Source organism: Amphiura filiformis, chromosome 16 (assembly GCF_039555335.1).
Source record: "Amphiura filiformis chromosome 16, Afil_fr2py, whole genome shotgun sequence".
Lineage (NCBI taxonomy): Eukaryota > Metazoa > Echinodermata > Ophiuroidea > Amphilepidida > Amphiuridae > Amphiura > Amphiura filiformis.
The window spans coordinates 11,612,615-11,636,467 of NC_092643.1; the positions used below are offsets into that span (position 1 = coordinate 11,612,615).

Consider the following 23,853-nt stretch of genomic DNA (forward strand, 5'->3'; position numbering starts at 1 on the left):
TTTATGACATGTTGACCTTCAACCCAGAGAAGTAGTTGGCACACTTGCCAGCATTTGAGAAATCCTCTCTGTTGCCCTGGTGAGAAAGTATGATTCACATAACAATATAATGTGAAGTAGAACTATTATCAAAGACAGAGATAAAATTTTTTTATCGCATCTGACGTAATCTGTCAATCAAACTCGAACACAGTTTGTTTACAAGTGTCGTGATGATGACTTGCTGAATGCGGTGGTATAACCGGGCGCCTTATTGTTAATTTTGCACCTTTAAAACATGCAAACCATCTCAAAAGTTAGGTCTATGTAGTAGGAAACTTTCTTTCGTGAAGGCACCATGTCAACAATGCCTAGAAAAGCTGCTTTTTGCCTTGTAAAAGTACATAATTTTTAGCCATTTGCTGCTATTCCTTTTCTCCGATCGGCACCAGATAAATCGGCCTTCCTTTTACACGCTATTAACCTGTGTAAACTAATCAAGGATCATAATTGACAGTGACATCAGACGTGATAAAATCTTTTTATCTCTGTCTTTGATAATATTCACCTTGTCTCTCCTGTAATGTTACAAGACAAATTGCATCAATTCACATTGGATTTGGGGATGAGATTTTCTACAGATTCAACAATTTACCAATCCCATTATTGAGATTAAGCATAGCTACATCTCCCATTTTGTCACATTTTATCACATATTTGTGACAATACAGGCATGTATGTTAGTCAATGACAGAGGATTATGTTTTTGTATGCAGCAGACATTGTTGTTGAAAGTTTACTGCTACTGTCAGATGAAATATTTCACCAAAATATATTTGGTTTTTTTTGCATTGTCTAGGAACTGGTTCCTCTAATTCTATGTTCAGCAACTCTAAACTCAGATCCTAAAGAAAGGGATAAGCTGCTTAATCTTCTATTTAATCTCATCAAGAAACCTGATGAAGAACAAAGGTAAGATTATCAACTGAATTTTTATGCCTCCACCACTGGAGGTATAATGTTTTTTCTAGTTGTCTTTCCGTCTGTTATTCGGTCATCCGTCTGAGGTTGCGATTTCTCAGAACTGGTAAGGTGTGCAATGATGTGATTTGGTGGAGCAGTGGCTGACTGGCTGTATATGCTGTATGCATGTAAAATCAGCCATTTTTTGGCCAAAAGTGGACTGAGTTTGACAGAAATTGTTGTATGCATATAAAATCAGCTGTTTTGGGCAAAAAATATATTTATTTTGACCTGAAAAAACGCGTTCAAAACGAGGGGAAACAAGGCATGTAAAATTAGGGGAAAATTGCAACAAAAATATCAATTATTTACAGATTTTGGTGATTTTTAGAGTCATTTGCTTAACGCGGCTGTGTACTCTAGCCATTGTTTCTTTCTCAAAATTGAGTTTTTATGATATGTTTGTACCTTGTTATGTTTTTTATAAATACAAGGAATGAAAATCCAGATTTGTAAACTCCAACTGCAATATTCTAAGGATTTTATTTCACTATTCCACTCGTGTTTGAAATTGAAAAGGAAAGAAAATCTTTGTTGTACCAGCAAGGTACACGCGCAAACAACTCATCGCGTTGCGTGTCGCGCAATTTGTTAACGCACAAATCACGCGAGGCATCTGCGACGCTTATCTTCATCTTGCGCGCATCTTATGGAAACACCACGGAAGCACTGATTTCACAAAAACCTAGTGGTCAAATGGCTCCGTTTTAGCTGATAAAATGTGGGTTTTTCAAGTTCTTTCCCCGATTTATTATCAAGTTATGAATGGATTTCGCTCAAACTTCTCAAGGGGCTGTGGATTTACCCGATGTTCACGTAATATAAGTTACAAAAACGAAAACTGTCGCATTCTCCTGTGAGATTCGATGAAAGTGCAAAATGTGACCACTTTAATCTTCAACGGCCATTATTTCAATGTTCATTTTCTCGGTAAAATGACGATTTAGGTACACAATAACTCAATAAATACAGCATCTATAGGTAAGCAAATATGATCATCGTAAAAGCATGATCGACTCAAGAAACGGTTTTCTCATTTTTTATATTTTGGTCTATTTCCGATTTTGGGCATCATTTTGTGCAAATAGGCGTTTTGAATTTTAAAAGTTCATTTTGATGCCTTATATGGTCAATATCTCAAAAAATAAGGCCAATATCAAAAAAATAAAAAAACCGTTTTTGGAATGGAGCCTCAAGATTGAGCTATTAAAAAAAAAAAAAAATATTTTGGAAAGAGTGTTTTTTGTTATGATGTACCTAACAAATATTGCCAAAAACTCACTTTTTGTGATTTTCTTCAAAATTGTTGTTTTTACCCCAAATCTGTATTTATATTAAGATTTATTGATGTCTTGCCTTCATAAAAATGTATACTTTTATATGTTTTATGTGAATAATTACAAAGTTATTGCACTTTTACTACATGCATGTCTGAGAGTACACAGCCACCTTAAAAAGGCGCCCAATCGACCCAACTTGAACAGCTTTTTTTTTGCCGCCTTAGTAAACTCTTTTCAAACCTTTTTTTTTCACAGGCAAGTTATCTTGAGTGGGTGTGTGGCTTTTGCTAAGCATGTAGGACTAACAAGAGCAGAAGCAGAACTATTACCTCAATGCTGGGAACAAATTACTCACAAGTACCCAGAAAGAAGGCTACTAGTGGCCGAGTCATGTGGTGTGCTAGCATCTTATCTCCCAGTAAGTACTCAATACTGAGTGTGAGGTATGTTCTGTGTGTGTTTTGACTAGTAGCTGAGTCATGTGGTGTGCTAGCATCTTATCTCCCAGTAAGTACTCAATACTGAGTGTGAGGTATGTTCTGTGTGTGTTTTGACTAGTAGCTGAGTCATGTGGTGTGCTAGCATCTTATCTCCCAGTAAGTACTCAATACTGAGTGTGAGGTATGTTCTGTGTGTGTTTTGACTAGTAGCTGAGTCATGTGGTGTGCTAGCATTTTTATCACCCAGTAAGTACTCAATACTGAGTGTGAGGTATGTTCTGTGTGTGTTTTGACTAGTAGCTGAGTCATGTGGTGTGCTAGCATCTTATCTCCCAGTAAGTACTCAATACTGAGTGTGAGGTATGTTCTGTGTGTGTTTTGACTAGTAGCTGAATCATGTGGTGTGCTAGCATCTTATCTCCCAGTAAGTACTCAATACTGAGTGTGAGGTATGTTCTTTATGTGTTTTGACTAATTTCAATTGAATGAACACAGCTTTCAACAGCTGTGCTTGATCCAACCGTGATTGTATATTGTATATTTCAAACTACAATGCAGGGGTGTGAAAGACCAGATATTTATCTGTTTCCAGATATTTTTTTTCAACTTCCAGATATTTTTCTACACTTTTTTGTGTACTGTTTAAATGTATATGTGACGTGTCATGTCAAAAGGAGACACTTTTGGGCAGGATCGTAAATGGAGATATAGCCAAAAATCTGCCCGGGGTGATTTTTTCACAATTTGGGATTGTTGCGAATTTTTAATGTTATTAATGTTCAAAATATTGTCTGAAAATTTCAGACCGGAATATAACCGGCATCTTGTATTTTTTGAGACATTTTTCAAGGTAATTCCTACTCTCAACATTGTCAATAATATTTTTAAAGGCCGATATCTCAATTTCCAATTTTGTAATACCATAACTTACGAACTCGATATCTTCGCTCAGGAATGTCCGATTTCATTTGGGAAAAGCGGCGTTGTGGAGCAAAATATCTCTATATTTAAGATATGTAAAAACCTCAGAATTGATAACCTGCCCAAAAGTGTCTCCTTTTGACATGACACGTCACATATTGTGTATGGTTTAAATAATTTCAGGATTTTTTTTGCTAAAAACAGATATTTTTTCAAAGACACACTCTCAGACCTGACAGTGCTAACACACAACCTTGGATGCAATTAAAATACTTACCAATCACGATGTGAGGTGGCATGGTTGAATTGACTTCAATGATATGCACGTACAGTTGCACACACTGGCGTACATTGTGCAGTGCATGCGAAAAATGAGTTTCTACTGTCTCGTATTATTTGGGTGTAAAGGATACTGCATTACCATTTATTTCTTAAATATTGCCTTCATTAGTCGTAAATTGCAAATACAGTCAGATTTATAAGGAACTAACATTTTGTGTATATATTTTCTTTCTGCAGAGTGAGATCCGTAGTTCTTTAGTACTCTCCATGCTTCAGCAAATGTTAGATGATAAAGTGGAGATTGTCAGGGAAGCGGCCATTAAGAGTCTGGGACTAGTGTTTTCATTAATCCAAGATACAGATAAATATAATCAGGTATGCCAATAGAGGCCATCAGCCTTTTCCACGGGATCCGTCATCTTGTGGGTACTGCCGTTCTGTATGTCATGCGTTAGACATTATGCCTCCGATTACGCGGAAGTTGCAGCACATGACGCACCTCTTCAGTCGGGGCGTCAACGCGGTGATCTTAGCAACATGGCACTCCGTACCCACAAGATGGTGGCGTTGACGTCACAATGACTACCTCTATTGGATGAAAGTTTTGTACTTTTTCTAGATTTTCAAATTCAAATTTGGTTAATGGCCTGAGCTTTTGATCCTAGCAGGATTAAAGGCAGAGTGACAAGACAATACATAAAATATATTTATATGTTAAGAAATTAAATGAACATTCTTATATCTGGCATCTAAATTACATACTAAATTTTGACTAATTTGTGCTAAAACATTTTGCAAACATGAAATGCAGTACAAATTTTAAAATGCCACTAAAATATGTTGTGACTGCAATGGTATGGGTTCAGTTTGTTGGTATTGTAAATTCAAATGTTGCAAATACTTTTAACATAAGTCAGAATTGAAGTTGCCCATGATGTTGTTGGACATCCTGTCCCTCTACACCCTTTCACTGCTCGTTGAATTATCTGTTTTTTAATATTGTCCCCTTTCTCATTACATAACCAAAGTAACAGAGCTTTCTATGTCTGATGGTGCTCTTTGAAATCAGGTTAATTTTTCCCAACATCCAGTTGTTTGTTCTTCTGCCTTTCCAGGACTCTCTTAGAAATCGCCTTAGTGCCAAATTTCATAGGCATTGATGTGCTTCCTATCATTTTTATTCAACGCCCCAGAATCGTGTCAATAGGTGGCAAATTATGATGAAAACTGTTCAAATTTAACATGTGACCTGTTCCCACGTAATGAGCATAAAGTTGCAAGTTGGTAGTTTCGAGACACCTGGCTGCTGAATTTATGTTCTTTCTTTGCCACGTACCTGCACATGCCATAAGTATGTTTCTGTGAATAGGGCAATCTGTATGCCAGTAGTATGTTCTTTGTAAATGGGGCACAACATGCACAAATAGGACACTCACATAGGACATACTATTGGCTTGTTCATGTGTGCATCAAACAAAGAACATCAACTCAGCAGCAAGGAGGTCTTAAATCTTCCAATATGCGACTTAACGCTCATTTTGTGGGAGCAGGTCACATATTTTAAGCTCGGTGGACAACAATTGGAATTTACTAAACATTTTCCACATTTTTGATGTTACAGGGTTTAGAATTAATACTATCAGCACTCAATGACTCTGCTGAGTGCGTAGTTACAGCAGTACAACAAGTCTTCTTACCAGCATTTGCACACTGGGCACATGAGTTAGATAGATTAGAAACCAATCTGATTGCATCGATACTCAAGAGAATGGAACTAGCATCTATGGTGAGTCTTATCAGGGTTTAGAATTAATACTATCAGCACTCAATGACTCTGCTGAGTGCGTAGTTACAGCAGTACAACAAGTCTTCTTACCAGCATTTGCACACTGGGCTCATGAGTTAGATAGATTAGAAACCAATCTGATTGCATCGATACTCAAGAGAATGGAACTAGCATCTATGGTGAGTCTTATCAGGGTTTAGAATTAATACTATCAGCACTCAATGACTCTGCTGAGTGCGTAGTTACAACAGTACAACAAGTCTTCTTACCAGCATTTGCACACTGGGCTCATGAGTTAGATAGATTAGAAACCAATCTGATTGCATCGATACTCAAGAGAATGGAACTAGCATCTATGGTGAGTCTTATCAGGGTTTAGAATTAATACTATCAGCACTCAATGACTCTGCTGAGTGCGTAGTTACCTCAGGACAACAAGTCTTCTTACCAGCATTTGCACACTGGGCTCATGAGTTAGATAGATTAGAAACCAATCTGATTGCATCGATACTCAAGAGAATGGAACTAGCATCTATGGTGAGTCTTATCAGGGTTTAGAATTAATACTATCAGCACTCAATGACTCTGCTGAGTGCGTAGTTACAGCAGTACAACAAGTCTTCTTACCAGCATTTGCACACTGGGCTCATGAGTTAGATAGATTAGAAACCAATCTGATTGCATCGATACTCAAGAGAATGGAACTAGCATCTATGGTGAGTCTTATCAGGGTTTAGAATTAATACTATCAGCACTCAATGACTCTGCTGAGTGCGTAGTTACAGAAGTACAACAAGTCTTCTTACCAGCATTTGCACACTGGGCTCATGAGTTAGATAGATTAGAAACCAATCTGATTGCATCGATACTCAAGAGAATGGAACTAGCATCTATGGTGAGTCTTATCAGGGTTTAGAATTAATACTATCAGCACTCAATGACTCTGCTGAGTGCGTAGTTACAACAGTACAACAAGTCTTCTTACCAGCATTTGCACACTGGGCTCATGAGTTAGATAGATTAGAAACCAATCTGATTGCATCGATACTCAAGAGAATGGAACTAGCATCTATGGTGAGTCTTATCAGGGTTTAGAATTAATACTATCAGCACTCAATGACTCTGCTGAGTGCGTAGTTACAACAGTACAACAAGTCTTCTTACCAGCATTTGCACACTGGGCACATGAGTTAGATAGATTAGAAACCAATCTGATTGCATCGATACTCAAGAGAATGGAACTAGCATCTATGGTGAGTCTTATCAGGGTTTAGAATTAATACTATCAGCACTCAATGACTCTGCTGAGTGCGTAGTTACAGCAGTACAACAAGTCTTCTTACCAGCATTTGCACACTGGGCACATGAGTTAGATAGATTAGAAACCAATCTGATTGCATCGATACTCAAGAGAATGGAACTAGCATCTATGGTGAGTCTTAGCAGTGGAAATTTGTATGCTGGGAAATTAGGCTATTCCATTTAAAATCCACACTACCCCTGTAGAAGATTTTGGAAATATCTTCCACAGGGGGAGTATAAATTTAAAATGGAATGAATTCATTAGGCAGCCCATTTGAATCTCATACACCCTCTGAGAAAGATTCAACACAAATCTTCCAATGAGGGAGGGTGATTTCCAAATGGAGCTGCTAATGTGTTCATTCCATTTGAAATTCATACTCCCCCTGTGGCAGATATTTCCAAAATCTTCCACAGGGGTATTGTGGATTTTAACTGGAATAGCCCAATAGACTATAGCCATCAGCCGTCTACATTGAGCATGTATTTGTGTTGTGCTTATAGTGACGACTGATAATCTTATATTCTTGCGTGACTTTGGTTGTGCGCTGTAGCGCGACTGACTAGCGGCCCATGTGTATCACGCTGTTGTACCACACCGTTGTAATAAGATCACACTCTGAAATTCTAAAGATATGATTCCGTGTTCAATAGCAAACACGGTCAAAAGGTCAATTTGGAAACAACAGAATCTGGTTGCAAGTTCTGACACTTTTTATGTTGCAAATAAGAAGGAATGAGTCTTTACAGGAAACAAGATGTAGGCTGAGTCCTTCATTGTCGATTAACTACGCACATCATCAAGTTGAGCTTCTTAGTGAAGACTTAACAAAAACAAAGGTTCTAAAAATTGAACCCAGGACCTCAGGTTTACAAGACCTGCCACTGCGCCTTAATTACTTTGCCATGGAGCTTCATGATTAGGCAGACTGGAAATTCAAACTAAATCAAACTTTAATTTTCTTGTACCATACAGGATCTGCAGCGATCTGGTCCGGACACCTCCGCCATAGAACAAAAGATCCAGCTTCATTGTAGTACCTTACAGTGCCTCATTCCTGCCTTATATGTCTCAGTTATCATGGCTGCTCCCTTGACGACAGAAACTCAAGAGAAAAGTGAAAGTGATATCGCATCGTTAGAAGGTAACAACACATAGATAGAAGGTCATGCTTTACCATAATTACTTTTTTCAGCTTAAAAATATTAGAAAACAGGGAAAAACCTTATTCTTTTTTCATATTTTGCACACATAGTAAGATATCTTACCCTTCCCAGAATCCTTTGCAACAAGATATATCACCTCATTTAATCAAATTACACTCCCATTACTTTGTACAGGTTTCTTTTGTATTCATATTAAGATTAGACTGGTTAAACATGGGTTGATAGTCAAGAATAAAACGATTTTGCAAGATCTGTTCATTGAGGTACTTTTTGTCTTTCTGCCCATGTTGCACTAGATATCAAATTTGTGCAGAAAATTGTAATGGAAGAAATGCATTGTGGAAGGAACTACTATGGGTTTACGGAAATACAAGCTTAAAAAATATCCAAAAGTGGGAAAATAATAATTCTTCAAGCCTTTTTGTATCTGACCATGAAATTCACAGAAAGCAAGGTATTTATATCAGCATAAAATCTCTCTTTTTACAATTGATTTTATGAGTGACTATTTTTAACTTCAGTGATTTTTCTTTTGCTTACAGTGACAAGATTCCCCAAACCATTATGTATGCTACATGACATTGCAGTGATTATTGGCAGTAAAGATCAGTTGGCTGTGAGGGTACATAACTTTGAGTCACACATAGGTGATACCAGCATAGAACCATGGGCTAATTATAGCTGGGTTACTAATGAATTGTAAGTATATAACAATACAGGGCTTCAAGCAGCCCTATATTTCCAATTTTTCCTGTATTTTTTAACTCTTCCTATATCATTACAAAATGTCCTTCAAAAGAGGCCGTCAGCCTTTTCCGCAGGATCCGCCATCTTGTGGGTATTGCCGTTCTGCATGTCATGCGTTAGACATTACGAGGAAATCGCAGCGAGTGACGCACCTCTTCAGTCAAACGTCAATGCGGTGATCTTGGCAACAAGGCACTCCGTACCCACAAGATGGTGACGTTGACGTCACAATGACTACCTCTATTCCTTTATTTTTTCCAAATTTAAGAAATTAACATATTTTTTCACTTCCACTGGTGAATTTTATGTCAAATTGAAAATTTCTGTGTGTTTCGCGTGCTGTCGTGGTAAATTTTCAGCAAGTCGGTGGGTATATTTTACTGGCCTCTATTTTTTTGCCTAGTATATCATGCAAAAGTTACTTTCTTTGGGACTTTCCCCCCTTAACAATAGTTACTCGATACCTGCTGTATTTGACTTCCACTGTCCTATATTTGTCCTCTATTTTCATTCAAAATGTTCCTGTATTATTCCTATATTTTGCAAGTGCTGGCTTGAAGCCTTGACAATATGATCCAAGTACACAGTTTTGAATCAGAATTTGAACTTGAGTACAACTTTGTATCCCTTTCACAAAGGTACCAGTAGAGAACTACTGTATAAACTAATAATAGATATGTATCTCATGAATTAAAGTACTAGTACAGCATATAAGTACAGAGCTTCAAAGCTGAATTTCTCTCCAAATCAAGTGTACAATTTTGAAATCTTGAACTTCAAAGCTTTGTCAAAAACGAAATGACTGTAGCAAGAGAGAGATGTTTGCAGGTATAACAAATGTTCATGTTCGGTCAAGAATGAGATAAATATTACCTGAACAGGAAATTTATTTGTGAAGTTTGAAGCAGAATGTATGAAAAATGTGCAAATACTATATCTTGGCACCAGGTATATTGTGTTTCTTACAACTTTCAGCACTTGCATTCCAAATCCATTTGAGGTGCTTGGTAACCTAGACACTTTTCTTATTGGTAGCATTACAGCTCGCAAAGTTCTTTCTAAATGACTCATGGTATTTTTTAAACAATTTGATATGTTTTTTATTCTTAGCATTCCACGTTTACTGGAGGTCCTTGGTCGACTAGATGCCTCATTGACTGACTGCGTCAAGGCTCTCTCCAAACTCTTCCTCAATATCTGTCGCACATTTGGCAGGGTATTTACAGACGCAAAGGTGGGTCACATGAAAATAATAAAAAATAAAATGGACTACCATTACTGATCACAAGTTTCTGATATAGACAAAAACTCGCACATGATTGGTGTAGGATGTTTGTGTGTGACAAATATTGTTTTGTTGCTTAGTTTGTACAGATAGTACATAATGCTCATACTGGTATAAAATAATTGTTGAATGTGCTCAAAGAAGAATTGCCTTCAATTCCAGAGCTCCTAAATGCTTGCCTTGTTTCACTGTCACATATGATACTTTTAACTCAATGTTTCATTTTATGTATGCAATCTAGTTCATATCAGAAGAAACCATTAACATCTTTTATTATAATTTGCCCCTTTTTTCAGATTAAACCCAAGTTCCAAGCTGTTTTAAATGTACCAGATGATCAGCGGGGTAAGTTACAAAAATATGCCTGTTATGTTTGAAACTAATAACATTCATAGCAAAGTGAACTATTCAGTTTCAGTTTTCACATCTTGTAATCTGAATTGCATGATACGCATACTATTAGTAATTAGGTGAAGATTGGGGGTGATATGGATTATATCTAGTTGAGGAGTCCATTGATTAAACACGATATAACGACAAAATGTGGTCACATGGTAATTTTCATGGTAATTACGCACAATCATGCTACGAACCGACCTAATAATGGAAATTTTCATCATTCAGAAATGATGACATGATTGTAGTAATGCAGATGACATTGAGCAAACACATGATACTAATTTCATAATACGATCGATTATGACACAATCATAGTCAACAGGAAAAAAACACATTCATGTGGACCAGGTCTACTCCCGATTCCAGAAAAATACAGGACTAATTTTTTTGGATTAAAAAAATATTATCCGGTTTTGTCAAATGAAACATAACTTAATCCTAATCCTTTAGGTTAGTCCTAACTGGCAATAAAAGTCAAATTTTAATATTTGGTCAATTTTTGGAAATAAGGGCCAAAAACATGCATTTTAAAGGCGTTTTTCGACCTTTTTCGTATTCTGTGACAATCAAGCCCAAAGACTTGAACAAAGATTTCAAGTTATGCATTCTAATTTTTGGAAAACACATTTTCCAATCTTTTTCATAACCAATTAGCAAAAATAACATATAACATTAAAATTATGAGCTAACTCTTACCCCATACTCAAGATTTTAAATGCTTAGACTTATGCCAAGTCTTACAATTTTGTGACTACAATTGTAAGAAAACATGCAAAATTGCATGTTTTTGGACCATTTTCCCTCAAATTGCAAAAATATTAAAATTTGACTTTTATTGCCAGTTAGGACTAACTAAAGGATTAGGGTTTAGCTATGTTTCATTTGGCAAAACAGGATAATATTGTTTTAATCCAAAAAAATTAGTTCAGTATTTTTATGGAATGGGGAGTATCAATAATCCTGATGAGGGCAGGAGTTGCACTATTTCAACTACTTCTTGGTTTTGCATTTGAACTTCTGGTATATTATTGATTTAATTTAATTTCATGATTGCTGGAATTTTTTTAAACCACGGGATGGGCAACTTTGTTTTAGTAATTCTTGTCTTTTTCATGCTGTACTGTTTTTGTTTGCTTGCATGTTTGTTTACAAAAAAAACATTTGTTTATGCCATGGAGGCTTCTGTAAATTTTGAATTGGTATATTTGTTCTTTTGTTTAGAAGTTAGGGGAACAGAACAAATGTGCCTGGACACCTCGAATAAGCCGTAAAGTCCCCCTCTGGTCATTTTTACATTTTTGCATATTTGCAAAGAGCATGTTTCAGGGATTAAAATGACACCTCAATGAACTTCATATGACAATCAGAAGCGAAGTTATGGCTTGTTATAGGTTGTCATGAATCAAAACGCGAAACTGAGCAAAACGTGTTCAAAGTTAGGGAAGCATAATGACCATTCATCAGACGGGCCTCAGAAAATGTAGATTATTTCATATTTCCACTTATTTCTTTAAAATAAAACTTTGTATGTGTTTAGAAGAAAGCTTAAACATTTAAAATCTGCAAAAATCTCAACTTCGCCAAAATACGAGATTTGCATATATTTTCACCTGTAGCTCGAAATGAAGTTTGCCGAGTTTACGGCTCATTCGCCGCGTCCAGCCACAAATGGATGATGACATCCTACAAATGAAAATCCTTTCGTTGGGAAGGCGTCAAAAATTCTGATTACAATGGGGAAAAAACTATTCAAACATCTTTCGAAATTGACCTATGGGTCGTAATTTTCAGCATTTCACACTTACATTTCAGGGATGGAGTGGGTCAGCTTCCTAATGAGCGGATTTTCCTTTATAGGACGTTTGACTTCAAACTTTTGGTTTGTCCCATAAGGTATCACTATTTTTGTATATATTAATGATGTTGTATTTTGTTTCAATCCAGAAATGTTAGTGCAATCAGGTCAAACGTCTATCACCAAGGCAACACTTCCTGTGTACGCTGTAGGGGTGCTGGGCAGCCATAATAGAGAAGAAGATAGGAAACAATTGGAACAATTCCTACAAGAATCTGTCATCATGCTTGCCTTGTGCAATGCACCTATCGATAGTCTTAGAGTCACCTACCTAGAATTACAGTAAGTTATGCATGGGGGAAAGATACTGCAACATTTTTTTTGTCTATTATTTGTTATACTAATTGTGGTTTAAAAGTTTATCAACTTGTTATCAAGTTTGTTGTTACTTGTGTTTGGTTCTTGTCACAGATAATGCTATTAATAGTGTTCTGAATTTCACCATCCTAGGTTTTGAAATTTATTTGAAATATGGTCCTTTTATTAGTAACATGTCAGAAATTAGATGAAATTAATTCAACATGGGAGTCACTTTATTTTGGAAGAAAATTTTTTTTTGGTATAACTTGCAAAAAGTAAAAACAAATATTAAACTGTTCATCTGGACTTACTGTCTTAAGCTGACTACAGTATCATGTCTCATCAGAGACGCATCTTCAAGCCTAAATGGGCTCCACTCCAACCGAGTCACTGGTCAACATTTCAGCGCCAGCCCATTTAGGCTTGAAGATGCGTCTTGGATGAGACGTGATACTGTAGTCAGCTTAAAACAGTAAGTCCAGATGAACAGTTTAATATTTATTTTTACTTTATCTATCTACCAAGATGAATCAGAATATTCACAACTTGGAAACATTCAACTAGTACAAGTTAAAAGATGACTTCAAAGTTGGATTGATTTTGATCTAACTTGTGTGACATAGTCTGTTTATAAATCCCATTTCTTTTAGAAACCTAGTGCTCAGTTATCACCACTATTAGTGTTAGTTCGATATTTAAAACTGTTTTCCACTAGTTCTTTACTTACGTTATGTAGTGCAATATTTGTTATTTTGCTTCTTAAGCTAAAGATATTCCATTATTGCACCACCCATCTTGATCCTGCTGATTATATATACTCCTTTAGTCTCATACCTAAGGTCAAAGTTTGCTGACTTATGCATACATACAGGTGAATATGACTGACCGTAAAATTATTAATCTTTTAAAATGAGAACTATTCGATATGGCTTTCTCGAGACAGTAGTGTCTGTGTGTGATGTATGCACGATTAAAGGTGGTGTATCTGCTGCATACAATATACGCAAAATGACTACGCCTTGCATATACACTGCCTTTGATCGTACTTGTATCATTCGCAGATGGTACTGCAGTGAGTCAAGTACAAATGTTTGTAGAATTGTTTAACTTTGATGTTGGGGATGAGACTACCAGAGCTTCTTAAGATGACCTTGCAAACAGATCAATTTTGATTGATTTTGCCGGAAAATTTGTAAAAAATTCAAATTTTAGTAATATTTCTAATAAGTCATTCGTTTTTAGTTTTGTATATATTTTGATAACCATGTTGAACATTTATATGTGTCTCATTTACTGTCATTGTATATTTTAATACAAAATATATTGAGAATGTTGTCACCAACTTTTGATATATCTCTACTATAATTCTCAACTTTATTAACTACCTTTCCTTTGCCTGGACTGATCTTTATTATCTTTTTGGAGCACAGAATTTCCAATGAAACAAATTTGTAAAGGAATGAAGACCTGAATGTGGTATTGGTAAAAAAATTAATGAAAGTATGACCCCTTGTCACTGTTATCTTTTTGGAGCATAGAATTTCCAATGAAACAAATTTGTAAAGGAATGAAGACCTGAATGTGGTATTGGTAAAAATGTTTTTGAAATTAAGACCTAAGTCTTCACATCCTTTGTATTATTACCACAGTGCTGTGCTGACTATTGTACTTGATAATTTGCAACATGAACAGTAAGTTATCTGTTGTTTTACGCTGCATTACCAAAATGCCCCAAATGCCACAGTAGTGGATATGCATTTACCTTCCCATGAATACAGCTGGCACTACTAACGTGACCTTAACTAATACTCTTACAAAATGACTGCTGGAAGGAGCTGAAGCATATTATAAACCTATATTGCTGCACTTGTTTCCTGAGCTGGCTTTTCCATTATCTTATCAGTTGACTGGGATTTTCCCGCCCTCTTAATAACAGTATACTCATTAACCAACATAGACCAACATAGAGCTCATATTATTATAGCATATGGGCTTGCAGATTTATTATCATAATCAAAAAGATGAAAATGGCAATCTTTCATACAATATACCTTTTACTAACAATTGATGTCATTAATGGGCAATTCTAGTTGAAATCCATACACCTATGGAAGACATGACTTTAATCTCCCACACAGGTTGTAGATTTAGAATGAGTAACTCATTCAGGTAACCCCATTTGAAATTCACACTCCCTGTGTGGGAGATTAAGGTCATGTCTTCCATATGGATTTCAACTGAAATATCCCAATATTTCTAGCATTTTTACTCTTAATTGCTGTCAATGCTTGCACTACATAAGTTGCCAGAATATTATAATGGGAAGTGCAAAGATTCATGCAATTTAATTCCTCTATCATATTAGTAGTCATAGCAAACAGAGGCCAAATCCCTGATGAGGTGTAAAAGCCACCAGCAATTCAGTTATTTCTAGCGATTCTGATGATGAATCAAGTTCAACTGGCAATAGTATGGCACTTGGCATGCTAACAACTTCCAATCCATATATCAGCAACTCACTTTACTGGATCTGATCGGATGTAGAACTGAACGCATTATCAAGAATGTTACCAGTGTTCAAAATAAAGTTAAGGGTCCACCGATATGCTACAGGGCCAGAGAAATGTTTGTGACCAAAGTTAGACTTCAACACCAATGCATACGTGTTGTTGAATTGTCTGAAAAAAAGTGTCACCAATGTGAGCTTGTGTAATAACATTTTACCATTTGAGTTTGGGCCCATGGAAATTGGATATAAGATTTGTTTGACTATTTTGAACACTGAATGCAACACCGCTGGTAGTGGCTGCTAAGTATGGTACAACCATTCGGCTACAAGGGATGTGAGAGCTTAAAGTCAACTAGCTAATCAATTATAGACTGACTTGCTGCTTTCATTCATTGGTGCAATTCCAAAACCTGAAACTGAAGTATAGTGCTTTGGTTTATGTCTGGGATGCAAAAATATAATCACTAACCACATGATGGCAAAAATTTGTAACCCAGCTCCAATGCTTAAAGCAACTAACCCACCAAAATCTCATTTTGGTGGTAACATCAAAACAAACCAAAATTGATTTCCAGGCTAAAGGAAATGTAAAACACTCATCAGCTAATCTAGACCAAACTAGATCTAGCCCACTTGCTGCAGTATGTAAAAATTTATTATTGGTTCCAAGGTTAAAGGAATGTGAAACATTCACCAATTAATCTAGACCAAACTAGATCTAGAGCACTTTGCTGCAGTGACTATGAAATAGCAGTTAATTAAGTAATTAACCAATGGGTATTTGGTTTGTTTTTATGCGATTTCAGGCTCAACTGTAACATGGGTATTCTTGCAAGGTTTGTTTCTCCCCTAATGTCATTCATGCTTGCTGCCAAATGGGTCGTTTTTATGCATTTTTTTTCTCTCGTTTGTTTTATTTTCCAAATGTTATTTCAGTTTCCACCTCTTATCATGCCATAGCCATGGTAGATTACATTACAACCCTAATATGATAAAAGGGTGCATCTTACATTTACTTTTATTAACATGTTACTTCCGTTTGTCGTAGCTTTGGTCAAAGTGTTTTTTAATGAGACTCGCATGGTTAAAGGATGTTAACTTGTATATATGACCAGATCTGATCCAATCAGGCTGAAGTAGCCAATAATGAAACTGAGATATAGGCAAAAAGTGAGGAGGGAAAAAATGATAAAAAACCTAAGAGAATGGACATGTAAAAGGTTCACAACTTGAAACCAAGTATTCAAGAGACCTGGGGATTCTGTCATCAGTATGTGTAGGTACAGAGCAAGGTACACTCGTTTTCAGAGAAGAAAGGCAGTCCCTTGCTTAGCTCAGATTGATGCAAGTGCCCTGTTAATGAGCGACATACACAGAGCTTTGTGTTCCCTTCAAGAGACCAACATTTTTATGCATGATCGGCCAATCAGATTATCGGTCTATTCTGATGATTGTCAGATGATTGAATCAGCCAATCAGAACCCCACTTCCGTGTTTATGCTGTGTCTCAAAATATAAACAACTGCCGGTCTTCTCTGTCAGAAACTGTAGTAAAGGTAGTAACTGAATTTTCAAAATTTCAGACTTTGTCCTGAGTGGATCAGATCGGGTCACATATAAAAGAAAGAGGAAGATACAGTTAACCTATAGTAAAAGGCAGTAACATGCTTTGAATATCTTTGTATGTTACAACCTTTTTCCGTGTGAGTCAAATAGAAAAGTTAACCTCTGCAATGGCAAAAGGAAGTATAGTGTTAGTGATGTACACAGAAGATACACCCTTCCACCATATATGGGTTGATTTCTTGTGCAAGGTGCTTTTGACACATGGATTGTTTTAGTTTCCTCTCTGTCAGTGTTCTGCAAATCGCAAATTAGCAAAAGTATTGTTTTTTTTAAAGTCGTGTTACGGCTTTCCTTTCCTTGTAGATATTTAGTGATTTTTAAAAATGTTTTGTTGTATGACATTCTGAAAGTCAAAATGACAGTTGAAAGAAAGAGAATCTAGAAAGAAATTTGCCTTTATTATGTTGTGTCTTGCATATGATGAACAAAATTGTTTGATCTCTTATTTAATAACCTGACAAAACATTAAAATATTTATGGGTAAGCTTCATTTAAATTTCCTTCAATCTAAGATAATTACATCCCATGAACTAAAATAGACACCAAAATAATATATGTCATTTGTAGGCAAAGTTAATGATAAAATAACAATTTTATATTACAATAATCGACATGAATCAAGAAAATGTAATGGTAACTCAGTTGTCAAAAATGCCTCCTTTGGCCCCCATGGAGCAGATCATTTCATATTTTGAATCTAATTATCATTACTGTGCATCTTTTATCATTTTTGTTCATTAAAGTATGGACAGTTGGCAGCTTTTGTCAAGTTTGCCAGGTAATAAGATTTTTGACTCTCAGAATGTCCACATATTTTACACACAAAAAATACTGTTTTCTAAGAAAATAATATCCCAAAAGGTTTTGCTTAGTGTGGTACAGTATAGAATACTGCAGAATAAAGAAGTCTACAATATTATGTGAAATCTGTGACCTGTGATAATTTGATGTCATTTATTGCTAGGTCCGTAGTACTGCTAGAAACACTGTCAGCAATCAACGTTTGTGTATTGTATATGAATATTATATCAGGTTTGTCATTACGTGAGAAAATGGAAAAATTTGTACACAGGAACAGAACCCAAGACTTCGGGTTAGCCAAGGAGTTGTCCATAATAATTTAGGCCTGGCAAATAGGTATAATTATTGGTCATCTACAAACCTGTTCCCCATAGACTTACAATGGATCATTCCAGTTGAAATCCATACACCCGTGTGGAAGACATGACCATAATCTTCAACACAAGGGGGTGGTTTTCAAATGGGGTCTACAATATGCTGCAAATTTTGTAATTTGTTAGGCACAGCCTGATGAAACTTTACCAATGTTAAAATTGTGTTGTTTTGCTTTATATGAGCAAACAAACAAAATAATATGCAATATAACCAATTACTTGAACCTTGACTGGTGTGGCAATGTAGGCCTGTGGTTCAATTCCTGATCAAGGCAGAATATTTTGTTTCATTTTCTCACGTATGACAAACCAAATGATATTCACAGCTGCCTTTGGCATTGAAATAGTCCATGTGTTAGAAGCACCTTGCTCTGTAGTTATTTCTTCTTGTCAACTCATGTACCATGTGGTAGATAGATAATCTAATTTATTTCCCTTTAATATCCTGCCAGATTTCACATCAAAAGAGTTGTCAAATCTTGTGAATTTCACTCCTTTTCCATCGCATCGTTTCTTTCTTTGCTGCTAATATTTGTGAATTCGGACATTTCAGTGATCATTTTATTGATTTTGTAAGGTGTTGTTATTATTTTTATTAGGTGATTGTGAGGTTTATCCTGGTTACGGTGGTATTGAACTTGGTTAGGGTAGTACTGAATCTGATTAAGATGGTACTAAACCTGGTTAATGTTGTACAAACTTTGGTTATGGTAGTATTAAATCTGGTTTAGGTGGTGTTAAACCTGGTTTGAGTGGGAATAATGATAAGTTAGCTGTAAGATGTAAGTTAATTCCACCATTTTGCTGTAAAATGATTGTTTTTATTATGACTGCAGCAAGCAAAAGCGCATTGTTTTGTTTTATTTGAAAGTCACCCGCTTCAACACAGCAGCAGCAGTGGCAAGTTGACCCCACAGCAAATTGTGTACACTTCTGCATTAAATTTTGACAAGCTGTGTAGACTAGTAGTTGCACACACGGTTTTGTAAAATTTTGTTGTGGAACTGTTTTTGAGGTATTGTATATTTATTGATTCATGTGGAACACATCAGTATTTTGGGTGAATATACTCTCTGTCAAAAACAATCGGAATGCTGTGGCGCATAGGCCTAATTTGAAAATAATGTACATTATCAATGCTATTTTAATTCATTCTGAAAGAGTGCTAAAGAAATTGTGGTAAGGAGAAAATTATTGGCACTAGAAATGTTTGGTCTATGTTCAGTCCCGAGTTTTTTGACAGAAAGATGTATACTGATGACTATAATGTTATCAAACTGCTGTTAATATAATGACATGCCAAAATACAACCCATATCAATTGGGTGTTTGTCTTTTTCCCCACACACATATTGTGTTCCTATGTGCTTTTGGCCCCTGAACATGTTTAACTGCCAACAGGTTACATAGGAGTTTTTGCTTTAAACATGTTCAGGGGCCAATGACACATAAGAGGTTTTTCCTGCCCAACGATATCACTTTGAAACAATGATTTGCCATTGGAATACATTTATCATCTAAACAGTGATATTGAAGTGGGACATTATCATACCAAACAATTCCTATTATCAACCAAATAAAGCCATACAGTCAGTACAATTAATAATGTAGTAGTTTATAAAACATAACTTTATATCCAAAGTGAGAGTCAATTTTGAAATTCAAGGTGACCATAATTGCAAGAATGTTTTCTTTCATTTGAGATATCAGTGATGGCAAATGATGCAGAAATAAACAAGTTATGAAACTAAAACTGATGGAAGGTACAGATTCAAAAGTTGCAACCCTTGTACACATGCATGTCATGAGTTTTAATTTTCAGTCGGCATGGTCAACGATTACCGCAGCAGCCCATTGTCCGTGGCACTCACCATGATTGAACATGTTGAATGAGGTTATTATCAGTGCAACTTTTACATCTGTACCTTCCATCCATTTTAGTTTCATAACTTTGTTATCTCTGCATAATTTGGAGTCAATGATATCTCCAATTAAAGAATACATCCTGATCATTATGTTCACCTTGATTTTTGAAATTGACCCTCACTTTGCCTATAAGGTCATGATATATGAGCTGCTACCTATTTATTGTACTGACTGTACACAGCCATTCCAAATTATCTTCTCATTGGGCTATGCCAGTTGAAATCCATACACCCCATATAATATGGAAGACGTAACTCCATTTTGGTCATTTTGAGAAAAACAAGAAGAAAATGGTCCATTTTGATTAGCTTATGGTCATGTTGTATTTCATAAAATGATTATATTAAAATGGTGTCTTTATAAAAGGGTCATAGTGTTTAAATAAGCTAACATATATTTAATTAGCCCAATAATTATGAACAACACAGAGAAGGGCAATTTGTTGGAGATACGTCTTTGTTACGCTGACATGAGAATGGTGTTGAATGGAGTTACATCTTTATGTTTACTGGAAAGTGCTCATTTTTCTGAAAATTTTGATACCAAAATCTCATTTTCGCAAAAAATACAGGGAGTGTGAATTTCATTTGAAATCTACACTTCCTGTGTGGGAGATTAAGGATATGTCTGCCATATGATGTGTATGGATTTCAACAGAAATAACGCATTGATCATTTCAAAAACAGCAATGAGGTGGTAACAAAGAACATGAGACCTGTTTGACAAAGACCTACAATTACAATTACAATCATTCATAATTTCAATAAAATGAGATTGTACATGCAATAAATCACACAACTAAGATTGATGGTAAATCTTTGTAATGTGGGCCTTGGTTCAGTTGGAAGTTCAAAACTTCCATTTCAATTTTTATGGAAATAAATGGTTCCATATATGGTGTTGCAGCTTGTAGGAGGTGCAGCTTGTCGGAGGATGTTTTCTAAAACTGGTTATTCGACATATGACCCACAAGCACATATATATGGGAATGACAAACTTATTGGATGTCAAATTCATTGTATACATTTCATTATTTAACATGGTCTGATTCACACAGGCCAAATGTGGGACATGTGTGAAGACTCATATTATGCACTCATGTTTTTATAAAATTTTCAGAATTCTGCATAAGTCATTTTTTTCTTGAGTGAGATATATACTATGTTAACACTGGAAGAAAGTTGTAATATAATTTGACGTAATTGACATGGGTTTTCAGTTATGACCAATGATCACAAAATAGCATAGATTATGTTACCTTCCCGTCATTGAATTAAGATGGTACCCATGTGTACACCTGGGTAGGGAGAGGACATAGTCGTGATGAGCCTTGCCTATTAAGTCTTCCATACGTTGGCAACATACAGATTGGAACCCATGACCTCGAGCTACATTTGTAAATCGCGATTATGAGTTTGAAGTCTTAGACTGCTGCACCACCATGCCCACCTGAAGAGTTAGCCTAGTATCAAAAAAGGGATTATACCTCTTACAGAATACAAAGCTGTATAATTATCCCTCAATGAAGTCTGGTCAATAGGCTAATTTGGTGTAAGCTTACAGGAAGGATAGACAAGAAAAAATTGAAAACTTGATTACATTGAAAACAAATAAAATAGATTACAGTCCAGTCAAATTCAATTACAATTCCATCCAGTGTAACCATGGTAACACTTTTCTGTAAATGATTTACAAAAACAAGTCAAGTATGAGTTTTGACAAAAGGGTGTCATGATATACTACGCATCATGACTTATGTTTGACACGTATGGTGAGCTGGGATAAATCAGTAATTATTACGGTATATTGTCTTTATTACCTCCCTTACACAGCACACATCCAACATATCATGAGTTACTGCTAGCATCCTTGTGGGGGTGTGTGGTACACCAGTCGGCATCAGTACGGGTATTCTGTGCAAAGCTCTTTGAGGTGTTGGTCAAAGGAATGAACGAGGGCCTCGTGTCGAGTAGGGTGACACCTGCCCTCATCACGCTATCAGGGGATCAAGATTTGTAAGTAGATGTTTGCTTATTTGTATGTTCTTTCCAAAATTAAACTTAGCTTAGAAGCCTTTAAATAAAAATGACTTGCCTCTCAGTCTCATCACAGTATCAGCTAAATCTCGGGGATTACATTATTGATGAGAAATATGATCTATCATCTGATTCTAAAATCTTAGTTTTGATGAAGGAAAATGGAGGTTTAGGCATCGATTGGGTATCATCCCTTTAAGAAATGTTTGATTAACCTTGATATGTAATTTTTTTTCCTTTTTTAATAATTTCAGAGCTGTTAAGTTAGCTACCATTCCTGCCTTTGGGACCATCATGGAGAACACAACACAGAAAGAGGTTTGTATTAACCCTAGCCTCGCTAAATCCTTCAAAATGCCACAGCACAGTAAAATACTACAGCACAAAGTTCCAAGCATCCCACATGATGCGAATGCACAATAATCTGAGCAGAGATATACTTGCAAAAATGCTTTCAGGCCAGGGCAATACCCGTGGCTTACTATCCCCGGTCTTGTGTTTCGCCCTCAAAATCGTTACAAATATTTGCAGTTAAATTTTCTCACTACTGTTTTTTCCTCAGACATTGGACAGAGTTTATATTCAGTTCCAGTCATTCTTAGATGACCCAGCATACAGAGAGGAACACTCGTTACTGGTACAACTCATTCATACATTCGGCAAAGTTGGACCTAATGCTGAACCAAAATTCAGAGATGAATGTAAGTCAGATATTTGCATGTGTTTGCTGGCAAACAGGGACATTTTTTATAAAACTATGATCCAACCGTGTACTGCAACCAGGGACCGTCCCCATTTAGCTAAGATATGCAATTGACTGCAAACAGCCTGAAAATGCATTTGAGAGTGTGTCCTCTATTGTTGTTATAAAAATCGGTCTCAGTTGGGTCAATGTCCATGGTTGCTTGTGTTTACACATAGGGGAAGGGTGTGATTGTCAGCGGTGCTCGTTCCTGTGAATGAGAGAGGGGTGTGTGTGCCTGAGTGTATGGGCTGATCAAACTTATAATTCATGGACAATTTGTGTCTTGCTTTACATGTTCATGATAATTATGAGTGTCAAGCAACATAATACATTAAACTGTTCAGTCCTACTTTGTATTTTTGGTCGGTGAGAACTTGTCCCGGGAAATTTGTATACTGTTAGTAGTAATAGTACTGGCAGCTTGCTGTAATAAAATATTACTGTTATTTTTTTTGCAGTTGTATTACCTAGACTAGCAGCCATAGCACATGGAAACAACAACACTACCAATGATACGAGGAAGTCTGATGTAGCCACTGCTCTATTTGAAGCATACAGTGCACTATCATGTTGCTGTATCCTTTACTTGGTTGTATTGAGTAATAACAGTGATACCAAAGCTGCCCCTTAGGCGCACAATTGGGCTACTTGGCGATCACTTGCCGCTACTCAAAAAATCATGCCGCTACTTGCCGAAAATTGTGCTACTTTTGCCTGTGGCAGGCTGCAGCAGTAGTTTTTTCTTTTACGTATTTTCCTTTCAGTTTAGCCAATTTTTAAAGGTTTGATTCTCTGAAGCTCCAAATTGCAATTACAATGGGTTTTGTGACCATTTATTGATTGGTCAGTATCAGTAACTTTATAAGTCAAGTGCTTTTCTGCCACGTTGGGTGGTTTACGTCTAAATTTGGGAAAATTCGCCCAAATATCTTGTATTGTTCGCTTTATTTGGAAGCTGAAAAAAATTGGGCTACTTGAGAAATGGTGAGCCAATGCCGCACCTTAGCGCTGTGAAGTTTGGACAACACTAAGGAACATATTATTCCAAATCTTGAACAAAATATGATTGGG

The 23,853-nt window shown here is 36.2% G+C and overlaps 1 protein-coding gene across 1 annotated transcript in view; it reads left to right on the forward strand.

The window, feature by feature from the left end:
- Positions 1 to 23,853, forward strand: part of LOC140135567 (RAB11-binding protein RELCH homolog) — an 80,247-nt gene that overhangs the window by 50,622 nt on the left and 5,772 nt on the right. Inside the window, exons 9-21 of the mRNA XM_072157106.1 lie at positions 839 to 951; positions 2,538 to 2,700; positions 4,163 to 4,300; positions 5,547 to 5,711; positions 7,990 to 8,158; positions 8,723 to 8,879; positions 10,038 to 10,161; positions 10,509 to 10,557; positions 12,556 to 12,748; positions 21,834 to 22,016; positions 22,292 to 22,355; positions 22,600 to 22,738; positions 23,241 to 23,357. Coding sequence (XP_072013207.1) covers positions 839 to 951; positions 2,538 to 2,700; positions 4,163 to 4,300; positions 5,547 to 5,711; positions 7,990 to 8,158; positions 8,723 to 8,879; positions 10,038 to 10,161; positions 10,509 to 10,557; positions 12,556 to 12,748; positions 21,834 to 22,016; positions 22,292 to 22,355; positions 22,600 to 22,738; positions 23,241 to 23,357 — 1,774 coding nt within the window. The remainder of the gene's footprint in view (positions 1 to 838; positions 952 to 2,537; positions 2,701 to 4,162; positions 4,301 to 5,546; positions 5,712 to 7,989; positions 8,159 to 8,722; positions 8,880 to 10,037; positions 10,162 to 10,508; positions 10,558 to 12,555; positions 12,749 to 21,833; positions 22,017 to 22,291; positions 22,356 to 22,599; positions 22,739 to 23,240; positions 23,358 to 23,853) is intronic.